This window comes from Oratosquilla oratoria, chromosome 18 (genome assembly GCF_046742065.1).
Source record: "Oratosquilla oratoria isolate Oo_2021 chromosome 18, ASM4674206v1, whole genome shotgun sequence".
NCBI lineage: Eukaryota > Metazoa > Arthropoda > Malacostraca > Stomatopoda > Squillidae > Oratosquilla > Oratosquilla oratoria.
Window position 1 is genome coordinate 2,423,737 of NC_134794.1, and position 13,060 is coordinate 2,436,796.

The window sequence follows — 13,060 nt, forward strand, 5'->3', positions numbered from 1 at the left end:
TTCAGGCGGTTTAGAGCGTCGCTACTTGTGGTGGAGGCCGAGGTGACGCAGTTTGAACCCTGCTTCCAGCGAGTTGGACCAAGGACATGGTACGTTCAATTGCACGCTACAAAGTCCTCTGTAAGGGGCACCGCCCTAGCCTCCTGATAGCGGGAGCTCGCGACGTTTAACAGAATCATTACCATGCATATATAAAGTACATAGATATACCAATGGCTTTTCCTCCTTTATAAGGGAGGTAGCTAAAAAATAAAGGCATAAAATCCACTCCCACCCATTCCATCCCTAACATACTCTATTCCCCTCTACCCTCTTCCCTCCCTCTTATCTTGGCACCTCCTGGATGACGGGTCATCCCTGCATCTCACCCACTGCCCTGGGTCAGAAGCAGTGTAGCAAGACACAGCACATTCACAGCAAGGCCGCTTCATTAATTCGGCGACCCCCCCCCTCTCCGTCCCCTCATGCAGAAAAGGAGAAGACGGGGAGAAATCCCTTCGGGCTGCGTCAATTTATTTCTCACACATACTCCCTCACCCCTATCCTCCACCCACTCCCCCTCATGCAACTCAGCATCGTCCATACACAACCATACTCCATTCATCCCTACCTTCTGTCCTCTCCTGTCCTTCCTCAACAGACATTCCTCTCTTTCCTAATGCTCCTTTTACCCCATCCATCCATCTCATCCTAGGTCGCCCCCTCATGTTCACTCCTTCCACCTCTGCCTTCCACACCTCTTTTACTAATCTTTCTTCACTCATTCTTTCCATGTATCCAAACCATCCCAATACTCTTTCACCAACCCTATCTCCCAGCTCCCTTTCCACCCCCGTTATCCTCTTCACCTCCTCATTTCCCACTCTATCCAGCCTAGTAACCCTTATCATAATTCTCAGGCACCTCGTCTCAAACACATTTAAACTCCTCCTCTCTTATGTTCCATGTTTCTACCCTGTACATAGCTGTCGGCACAATCACTCCTTCATACAATCTCCTCTTAGCATCCATTCCCAAATGTTCATTTCTCATTATACTTTTTAATCCACCGAGGCATTTACTCGCTTCTCCCAATCTACATTCTACTTCCACCTCCACTCCTCCCTTTCTGGCCACATTCGCATCCAAATATCTAAAACTATCCACTTCCTCCAGTCTCTCTCCCTTAATACTCACTTCCAGTCTGCTGCCACTTTCACCCCTTGTACATCTCATCACCTTACTTTTACCCAAATTTATCTTCAAATTCCTTCTTTCGCATACCTTCCCAGACTCTGTCACTAACTTCCTCAATCCCTCCCCTGATCCTGCTACAAGCGCAGCGTCGTCAGCAAAAAAGGTGAGGATGAGGAGGGAAAGGTAGTTGCAGTGGGAAGCGCTACGAAAATGACAGTGATGATTGAGGAAATGGAGGAGAAATAAGGAGGGATGAAGTGAAGGCAGTTGTTAAGATGAAGAGAGCAGGTAAGGCACCTGGTCTGGATGGATGCCATGCAGAATGTCTGAAAAAAGGAGGTACAGTGATGGTGGACTGGCTGGTGAGGTTATTTAATGTTTGTTTAAGAGAGGGTAGTGTCGGATGACTAGAGGAATGCCTGTATAGTTCCACTTTACAAGGGAAAAGGGGACAAGTGTGAGTGTAATAGTTTCAGAGGAATTAACTTGTTAAGTGTAGTTGGGAAGGATTATGGGAGGGGGGCGGTCCTGATTGAGAGGATTAGGAGAGGAACAGAAGGAGTAATTGGTGAGGTTTATATGAAGTGGTGGAGGTAAAACAGCTTCAGCCATTGGGAACTGCTGTGGATGTACTGTGCCTTGCTGCACTGCTTCTGGCCCAGGCAGTGGACAGGGGGCAGGGATGGTCATTTATCCACGAGTGCACACACACACACACACACACACACACACACACACACACACACACACACACACACACACACATATATATATATATACATATTATATATATTATATATATATATATATATATGCATATATGTGTGTGTTTCACCATGGTCTTTGGATCACGTGTTGGACTCGTGATCGACAGCTATTTCCCTCCCGAAAGAGAGCTCAGAGCTATGACCGATCTATGGGTAATGCTGTGACCTTACACGCACACACAACTCCCTACCCACGAGAGTTGGAGTAACAACACTCAGTGCAGCGATACTGAAATTACTTCAGTCCTGGGAAGGATTCCAACCCGGACCTCCGTAGTGGTAGCCGGGAACTCTACCAACTACGCTACGAGTTGTGTCGTGTGTACGTATATATATATATATATATATATATATATATATATATATATATATAGATATATACATATATATATATATATATATATATATATATATATACATATATATATATATATATATGTATATATATATATATATATATATATATATATATGTATTTGTGTGTGTTTTGTGTGTGTAAGTATATACATCTTTATTTTTCCTTTATTGTCAGTATTCATCTCTAATGCGGTGTTGGATGTCACCATTAAGCGATTTTTTTCAGCTGAGAGAAACTTTCGCTATCAAAGTATCAAATTTGGTTAAATTAACTTTGCCACTTTTGTACGAATCACGTTATGTTTTTTTTTAGTTTCTTACAATGAGAGATGAATGACTAATCCGTACATATAAAATAATGATTACTGCTAATAATGTAGCGATTGTTAATTGTAAATTGCTAACACGATGTTTTTCCTTTCCTATCTTAAACTCTCGGTGTTGGTGACAGAATTGTTACTGGGAACCGCAATCTGTGACATGTGATGACGAAAGCAAGCCTTTACCTAGGCTGGCTTACATTTATATAAAAAAAAAATGCTACTCAAGTTGCTATATACAGCCCTTGTAGTGGCTGTTTTAGCTCAAGAAGTATGTTGCTGGGACACGGAAGAAATGGAAATGTTCGATTTAGTGGAAGAAATTAATGAAAATTTCTACGAAGTGATGGGCATATCCCAAGTAGGTTGATAATATTTATTTTGATTAGTATGTATGTAGGCAAGTGTACAAAAGTTATATAACATATTGAAATAGTCATATTTTGTGGTGGCAGGATTGAAATTGTAATACTATCAGCTGGTGTTTCACCTTATGCCCCTGAAACTGGCTTCAAGTGCAAAGGAATTATATTATTATTGCAAATCATGCAGAGTTCTATAAGTGCTCAATTTTTATTATTTACCCATAATCATGTTCCTTATTTTAGTAAACAATATTTGGGTGTCTCTATAACCCATCAAAATTGTTTGGTTGCAAGAAAAGGGCAATATTTGTTGGCAAATTATTATTCCATCCTGCAAATTTTACTGCCCTGCATGCAAGCGGTCTCACTAACTGCCAAACAAACTGAACAAAAACGATAAAAGCCGAACATACCAACAAAACCCAAACAAGGACGGTTTTTGCTCAAATGCACACTTCTATATATATATGGTTGCATTATTTCAACTATTTTCTTTAAAATGTGTGATTTCCATGTAATATGATCAAAGAGAAGTTACGTTTTTATCCTCTGCAAAATTACCGAACACAGCTACGATTCGTCCAGCCCGCGTCTATGATCACTGGTGGTATGGATCAAACTACACTCTTTTAAGTTTCTTACTGTTGTGTTATTAGTGTAATAGACTGCATATAGTTGAATTATTTAAACTATTTTCTTTAAAATGTGTGATTTTCATGTAATTTGACCAAAGAGAAGTTATCTTTTAGCCTCTGCAGTATGACGTAACACATTTTAAAGAAAATAGTTGAAATAATTCAACTATATGCAGTCTATTACACTAATATCACAATAGTAAGAAACTTAAAAGAGTAGTTTGATCCATACCACCAGTGATCATAGACGGCGGGGTGGGTCGTATCGTAGCTGTGTTCGGTAATTTTGCAGAGGATAAAAACGTAACTTCTCTTTGATCATATTACATGGAAATCACACATCTTAAAGAAAATAGTTGAAATAATGCAACCATATATATATAGAAGTGTGCATTTGAGCAAAAACCGTCCTTGTTTGGGTTTTGTTGGTATGTTCGGTTTTTATTGGTTTTGTTCGGTTTGTTCGGCAATTAGTGAGACCCCATGCAAGTATTTTAATTTACTACCATTGAAAACCCACAAATAAATTAAACGATTTGAAGGCTGTAAGATTACTGTAGTCAGTTATTTTACTTGCGTCCTGAAAGTTACCATAATCTGGATCATTAAACTTTCCCCCATGTAAACAAACTTATACTGGACAGAACATTGCCACAAACAAATGGTAAGAGTCACAATGTTTTAGGCTAAATATAAAACCAAAATGAAGGGTGAGGAAGTTATGTAATGAAGATGATACTCTATATTCGTAAATAGGTGTTTGCTGTTCTGGCAAGCCTTACCTGTCCCCCTCCTGCCCATTCTGGGAAACTCTTTGGGTCTTTCTTTCCTTCATATCTAATGCTTTGTATTTTCCCATAAATAAGATTATAGAAAATAATGTCCAAAAGAAAAAAAAAATCATTATTAAGGGAACAATATACTATCATCTACATCTGGAAGGTGCTAGAAAAGAGGGTGCCCAACACTTGCATCCAAGAAACAATACACCAAAGAAGAGGGAGATTGTGCTATGTGAGGACTACTCCTGGATTAACACTGAGCATCAAGTCCAGAATACACAATAGCTTCTCGTTCAGTAGGCTGAGATTGTTTAACTGCATCCCGCCCACACTGAGAAACATAACGGGTGTCTCCAGACACCTTCAAAAACATCTGGATATATGGTTGGCCAAAATACCAGACCAGCCACCAACACCAGGATACACCAGCCCCAGCGCCAACCGACTGATTGATTGGACCATTGATGTGAGGGAGCTGCCTGGTCACAATGGGACCCCAGTCTAGCTGCGTCGATCACTGACAGAAGTCATCAAAGTGTATTAGAATAAAATTGAAAAAATATATAGATGTACAGTCCTTGCATGTGCGACTGTAAAATGGAGGCAGGAATTAGTAGCATTTGTGGAGTACATATAGTGGTCCTATCCAGCAACATGGTTTGCACCTTCACCCTTCTGGTGCTAAACATGGTGAAATAAAGTACATAAATCTTTTTTAATGCTCAAAGCTTTAACCACTTCTGTATGATGACGCCTATGTAGGCATCATGAGTTGTGAATGGGTACATGAGAATGCCATCAACAGTGTCTTGATTATATATATATATTTATTTATTTATTTTATTTTATTTTTATTTTTTTGTAGTCGTACATGAGTTACCCCCGGATTCTGAGAATTGGTTTGATCACATTTTCTGTATTTATTATTACTCAGAGAAAAAGAGAACAAGTAATACAGCAGTGACTTTATATTTTATAATGTGAGTAGTGGCTTTTTCCCCCATACAAGGGAGGTAGCCAAAAAGGAAAAGGAATGATTTTATGCCTTTTCCTTTTTGGCCACCTCCCTTGTAAGGGGGGAAAAGCTTTGGTATATGTATGTATGTATGAGTAGTGTGATACAAATTACATATGGCAGCCAATGCTGCATGTGAGAATTTGAGTTGTACTGAAGCAGTTAATTCCCTTAGTTTGAATACAACAATCTACCGCAAACAAAAGATGGAGAACTAATGTCTTTCTTTTTCCTCAATAGAATGCAGAATTAAGCGAGATCAAGAAGGCATACAGAACATTGTCCAAGCAGATTCATCCTGATAAGAATGATGCTCCTGATGCTGAAGTTAAATTTAGACAGGTAGGTCAAGGTTTATAAATTGTTTTCTTCATTTTTATAGAAGTTAATAAGTTTTTCTCAACTATGATAATTTCTTTAAATTCGTTATTCTTTATATAAATTTTTTTCAACTTCCTTGTTTTCATAACACATTGAAAAGAAAAGTATCTATTTTTAGCTTGTTGGCATCTATGATGTTCTCCGAGATGAAAAAAGAAGAGCTCAATATGACAGAGTGCTGGTGGAGGGATTGCCAGATTGGCGATCACCAATCTTCTACTTCCGAAGAGTACGGAAAATGTCACTCATGGAAATCGCAGCTATATTGACAGTAGTAGTATCCATTACACAATATCTCATGGCTTGGGGATCATACATTGACAAGAAGTACACGGAGGTAAATTGAGGATTTCCTTGTGTGTCGTCATGTTTTCTTGTATTCTATATGGAACACCTTTAGGTTTAATTATGCAGGGGGTGATATATAGTAGTGTGTTTTTATATAGATAGTGTCAGTACTTCAGTATCATGAGAAAGATTGTTGGAAATCATGTTTTTCTTTTTGTTGTAAAGTTTATTTGTGTTGTCTTCTAAATCATACAGGAATTATACAGTAGATATGCTGAAGTGATATTTTATATTTTATTTTATATAGGAGGAGAGATTAGTGAAAAAATATAAGCTCAAAGACCACAAGAAGAAGAAGAATGAAGATTTGGATAATATTTTATTGATGGAAGCGGAGTTGAACAATATTCCAAGACCAAGGTATGTATCATAACCAGTGTACAGAAAATGCACACACACATACAAATTTAAGAGCAAACTAAATGCTGCGAGATACAAAGATGGGACATCATGAGCATAGCTCCCCTTCCCGTAAGATACAACTAGGTAAATAGGTAAAAACACACACATACATATATGAACACATAATTAGACAGAATTCAAAACTGCTATTGTTGGTCCCATGAACAAAGATCACAAAAATATGATAATAATGAGTTTTTGTCTCAGTCCTGCACATCTATGTCAGTACTGTTACAGGTATGCACAGGTGTAAGATTGTCTTTTATTAGCCAGAAAATTTTGTGCAAAATTCATTACTGATGGATATGATAATATTAGCCTCTTTAGTTGCATCCTGTCAACTAAGTAAAATTTCCAGCATTAATTTAAAATGTAATACTTGATGTACATCATTGTCAGAAGTGTTAGTAAAAAAAAATAACTATACATTGGTATTCCTGTATCAAAATAGGAGTGTCTATAATGCATCAAAACAAAATTGGAAAAGCATATCATAATGGAAAATGGGTTAATGGATATTGCAGTTTCATGTGCTGTTTTTATTTATATGAATTTGATCTTATGCTCTAATCTCTGAATTTCTTCCTTTTTTTGTTTTTAGCTTGAAAAATATTTTGCCGATACAAATAGTTCGTCTGGTGGTGTTTCTTGTCACCGCTGGCCCAGGATTATTTAGAGCTTACTTGGATGCTGCAAAGAAAGAAAAGGAAAGATTAAAGAGGGAAAAAGAGCTGGAAGAAGAGGAAGAAAGGAGATTAAAAGAAGAGGTAAGCCCAATTTAGGAATAGATTTGAGTTTCCCTATTTGATGTTCAGCTGTGTTTCACTTCATTGTTTTTGACCTGAGCAGTGTGCCAGGGGACATGGATGACCATTTGTCCATTAATCTCTTCAATACAAGTCAAATTCTCATGTGCAGCTTTGGATGCCTGAGGTACAATGATTGATGTATTACAGTACTTGCATTATCAAATATAAAGCTACTGTTGTATTGCTCATTCTTTCACTTGGAAAACATGATTAAGCCAATTCACAGAATTCGGGGGTCATTCACCTATAACTACAAAATAAATATTATCAAGATATGAACAGTTGAACACCAGCATCCTTATATACCCGCTCATGCCTCGTGACGCCTACATAGGCATCATGATACGGAAGAGGTTAAATGCTGAGATGGGACAATTGATGAATAGATTTGGATGGGTGTGAGCTTGGCACTGCCACTCCCTTTATAAGGGAGCTTTTGGGTATGTAATTCACCATAGTCTTGGATCATATGTTGGACTTGTGATCAACAGCTATCCCCCTCCCAGATGAGAGTTCAGAGATCATTTATGGGCCTTACTCATTAGCATTGGAGTGCTGGCTTGCAGCGTAGTGATGCTAAAATTTTCAGCCCGAGGCAAAACTAACTCATGTTGCTAAATTAGTGGATGAGATTAGTAACACTGCATGGATGTATGTAGAGCTGTTTTATGTTTGCAAAGGTAATCATGCACTTTTTATCTGAGATGAATTAGATCAATTTTTATGTGTAGGGAGGAGTGCATGAATATATGGTAATTTTAAAAAGTATTTTAACCATATAAAGATATTGACTACGCAGATATATTCCAGGATTTTGTGTATTTTTCTTTACAAGAAACTGCCTTGTACAGTAAATATAGGAAACGTATGAAAGTACTTGACAGTAAATGTTATATTTGCTGAAGACCATGGGTGTGGTTAGAAAAATTAATGTGAATGTGTTTACAATGTGTATTGGTTTCTTATCATGCAATGATACTTTTCCTTTTCTTTTATTTATTTATTTTTTCTCTCTCCATTTGTTTATTAAAAACGTGAATTATACTTCTTCATTTCCAGGAGGAGAGGAAGAAGGAGAAGAAAGCACAAAGATCCTCACGTAAACGAGTAATCAATTTGCCGGACTTCAGTGATGGAGGCTGCATCCTTGACCCAGTGGAAGGACCAGAGGGAGAGAAGCAGGTACCTCATGCGAAAAAATTTATATAGATTTTGTTTTTATTCATTACTTGTTTATATTCGTGAAAATTTTACCTTTGCAGTATTTGTTTTTCCTTTCTGTTGAGAAACTATTTATGTAAACAATAGATTTTCACTTATATTTGCAAATGGCACCAATGATGTCATATTATTTATCATACAGAAACCACGACCACCAACACCGCCACCTGTTGTCACTGGTGGGCCATGGACTGATGAAGATTTCTCGGAATTGGCACGATTGATGGCAAAGTGAGTCAAAATTTGGTTGATCTTTCAAAAAAGGGGCTTTTGTTGTACTAAATGCTGTGGACACACTATGTTACTGTGCTCATATATACCATGAAGTTGCATATAAATTTGGTAAACTTGACATTATTGGATTTTGTACTTGTTACACTATTCTGTTTTCTTTAGGTCACCACCTAACACTAAAACAGTATCAGCACAGAATTGGCTCAGAGACAGACATCTGCTCAATAAGTATGCACAGACAGAGAACACATATTTATACACTATCCTCACTGCCACAGTCAGTTTCCAATCCTCCTCTGCATTCAAAAACTTAAAAATACTCTACCCATCTCCACTTTAATGCCTTCACTTCCATTAGTACCCGCCTATCTGCATCCTTTACCTTCTGTCTACTCAACTTGCCTCTCCTCATTCTTTTCATATCTTTCCAATTTTTTATCATTATTATTATTATTGTAATTTATATTTTTTTCCAATGTTCTCCCTTAAACACCTACTCCACTTTGTATCTGCCCTCCTGTTGGCCTTCCTCACTTTGTGCTTTGTTGCCATCCTCTTAAAGCTGTATTTTTCTTATTTTTCTCCATTTCTTATTTGCATCTTTTCTTTATGTGCTTCCTTCTTTTCTGCCACCCCTGCCCTCTCTTCTTCATCCCACTATGCAATGCTTCTCCTGTACCCTCCCCATTCTCTTCATTCCACAAACCAACATTGTGCACTTCAGCACCTCCTCCTTGAAGTATAACCATTCTTCCTCTTCTCCTGTTTCTCCTTTATCCTTCAATTTGTATTAGGTGTTCATCTGCATACCAGTACTTTTGTCAAATACTTTAGTAGGCAGTGGGCGAGATGCAGGGATGACTTGTCATCCAGGAGGAGTCAAGATAAAGGGGAGGGAAGGGGTCAATGGGAGTGGAGTATGTGGGGATGGAATGGGTGAGAGTGAATTTTATGCCTTTGTTTTTTGGCTACCTCCCTTGTAAGGAGGAAAAAGCTGTTGGTATATGTATGTATGTATGTAAGACATAGATATTTTTTCTTCTACCAAGATTCCCTGGTGGAACGAGTGATAGGTGGGAACGTATTGCTCAACAAATGGGACGTACTGTATTTGAAGTTACAAAGATGTCCAACAAAGTGAAAGCAAGTCTTGTCACTCGTCCGACAGTCGAGCCAACTGCAGAAATTGTTCCAGAAATTAAGGTAAAGCTGCCTGTGAACTTAAACACTTAAAGTGATCACCAAAAGCTGTGCATATTCTATATTATTCATCAAAGGCATACAAGTAGAATTATAAATATATTGGTGTTATAAATCGTCATTAGAAGGGAAATGGTCAACCTTTTGGAAAGTGATTAGTTTCTCCTTTTTGAATAAAATCATCTGGTGTCATACATATTATAATTCCTAAGTTCAATGACACTTCCTCAGCATGTTAACTGAGGTAGTTATTAACTATGAAGTGGCCTTGCCGTGGATGTGCTGTGTGTTGTGACACTGCTTTTGACCCAGGGCAGTGGACAGGATGCAGGGATTACCCGTCATCCAGGAGGTGCCAAGATAAGAGGTAGGGTGGAGGGGAGTGGAATATATAGGAAATGGAATGGTTGGGAGTGGTTTCTATGCCTTTTTCTTTTTGGCTACTCCCCGTGTAGGGGGAAAAAGGCTTTGGTATATGTATGTATGTAGTTATTAACTCATTTTCCGATTAAATGCAGGTGAAACAGAAGACCAAAGGAGGTAAGCTGACCCAGATGGAAGGGGAAGGATCCAACCTCGAGGACAAAGGAGCTGATCACCTCTGGTCGGCAGTGCAGCAGAAGGCTCTAGAGAAAGCTCTGGTGCAGCATCCAAAAGGCACAGACCAGAGATGGGACAAAATTGCCAGATGTGTACCAGAAAAAACAAAGGTTAGTTATCTAGGTAAAGAATGTAGTCGTGTTCAAGCCGTTGGCTGAAGGTTTTCCCTTGACTGAATAGAATTGTCTAACACTAACCAGAATATTTAGTCAAGTTGTAAAATGCAGCAAGAGGTAAATGGATTTAGCCTTTTAGTTGTACGAATGGTTCCCCTCAACTTGGAGGGCTGATGAATCTGTTTTAATCGAGTGTATGCATCAACTTGGTCACCCTCTGTATAAGGTTGGTTAAAGCTTTAGTAAATTGTCATGGGATTTGGGATCTTAGTAGAAACTGCATATTACCTAGGATTTTAGTAGCATGTGTTTGTTAGTGGAGGTGGGAGTTGAAAGTTGCTTTCCAGTGGAGGGGAGAGAATTCTTGATTATGCATGATATTGAGGTTGCATTTGGGATCTATTTCTACCTCTCCCCACTGGAGATGGTTTTGGTATAGTGAATAGACTTTTTTTCATGAGCAGAAAACTGATTGATGTAATTTTGGGGTTACTGTAGTCTTGCGACACTGCTTCTGACCCAGGGCAGTGGACAGGATGCAGGGATGACCCGTCATCCAGGAGGTGCCAAGATGAGAGGGAGTGGGGGTGGAATATGTAAGGGATGGAATTGGTGGGAGTGGTTTCTGTGCCTTTTTCTTTTTGGCTACCCCCCATGTAAGGGGGAAAAAGCCTTTGGTATATGTATGTATGTATGTACTGTAGTTAAAGGGATTCTAAAAGATCCATTCAGGTTAATGTATCTTATAAAAAAAAAAATCTTTATTTCCAGGAGGAGTGCATGTTGCGTTTCAAATTTCTCGCAGAAAGAGTTAAAAAGAAAAAAGAGGAGGAAGCTGCTGCAAAAACTCAAAACCTACAAGAAACACAAGAAGCCAGTCATTCTGAAGACAATGAAGGGCTTAAAGTATCTTCAGCAAGAAGTGATATCTCAGGAAGTGGTGAAGACGGTGAAGATGGAGAAAGTGGCACAAGCGAAGATGAGGATGAGGACAGGGAGGAGTATAACAAATCTCAAGATGTGGAAGAATGAATGATCAGTCAAACTACCATTGTTCTTCTCTAAACAATCAAATCTGAATGATAAAAGACCATAGAGAGAACAAGTTCCTAGATGGTCAGAGTATAGAATATATATTTTTGTAATGTTCTTTGCCCTCTGTAGATAGGAAACACTTTTCTATCATTTATGAAAAATTCTTGGTTGTTTTTATACACTACGTCACTTGTGATGAATGCTTAGTACATGGTGTATACAAGATTATGAAATCATATAGTCATAAGTTTGTACAGTCATAAAAAGATATAACAATCGTAGCATTTACTACCGTGACAAAAAAGTGTGCCATTTTTTTATGTGAAAGAATGAAAAATTATGAACATATAAAAAAATCGTCTGTGATTAACTCTTCACTACTTATATGGAACTCAGTTCCTCATTGGTTTTGGGCACACAGTGTCAAAATTTCGGTGCTAAAATCTTAATCATGAAATTCAATATTTTAATATTATAGACACCATGTATTAAGTGGTAGTGTGACATGTTTCAATAACTTATTCTGTTTGAAGTTGAAATGTAATGTTACATTTTCTTGTAAAAGGAAATATTTCAATTAACCTTTCTGTGAATTTTTTACAAGTTTTGAGTATGAAATTAAAGGAACAAATGACTTGTTGAAATTAGAGTTTGTGTCATAGGTGAATAACTAATGAAAGGAATTGTTTAGCACTTATGATTGGGATGAAATAAAGTACATTCATGACATGTTGAGGAATTTTAATTATCTCTTCACCCAAAATATTTAAGAAACGATTAGACAACTTTATGGATGAGGATGACAGGTGGTGATGGATATGGAGCTGTCTAGTGTAGGCCTTATGGTCTCTTGCAGTCTCCTTCATTCTTATGTTATGTTCTTAAGTTTAAAAGAAATGGAAGACAGGAATCAGAATGGCTACCTCCCTTAAGATTGATTTGGTTTAACATCACAAACTTCCCCTTATCAGGAGGCTAGAACTTATAGGGGGAAAAACCTTTGGTATATAGAGACTAACCAAAGGGAGGGAGGGAAGAAGGTAGGAAGTGCCCTGAGAATGGCGAGAAGAAAAAGAATGTAAGTGAAAGGAATGTACCAAACGACAGCTGCTACAATAGTCATGTACAAAGGTGAGACCTGGGTGGTGAAAGCAAGAAAAGTTGAAGGGAGGTAGAAGATATGAATTGCTAGAGGATGCATGTAGTTGTGGAATAAAACAGTAACAAGTTGTATGATCAAAAGAAAGAAAAGGTTAACCAGAGGTGGTCTGGTCAAGTTATGAAAAAGGATGGGAGA

General features: G+C 38.0%; 1 protein-coding gene across 1 annotated transcript; it reads left to right on the forward strand.

Moving 5' to 3' along the window:
• The first annotated feature begins 2,713 nt into the window (after positions 1 to 2,713).
• On the forward strand, positions 2,714 to 12,495 carry LOC143034975 (uncharacterized protein F54F2.9). The gene is made up of 10 exons (XM_076201333.1): positions 2,714 to 2,981; positions 5,658 to 5,759; positions 5,917 to 6,135; positions 6,394 to 6,506; positions 7,150 to 7,315; positions 8,417 to 8,539; positions 8,721 to 8,809; positions 9,862 to 10,015; positions 10,531 to 10,722; positions 11,500 to 12,495. The coding sequence occupies exons 1-10, from the start codon at positions 2,838 to 2,840 to the stop codon at positions 11,758 to 11,760; spliced, it is 1,563 nt and encodes a 520-aa protein (XP_076057448.1). The 5' UTR covers positions 2,714 to 2,837; the 3' UTR covers positions 11,761 to 12,495.
• Positions 12,496 to 13,060: the final 565 nt, after the last annotated feature.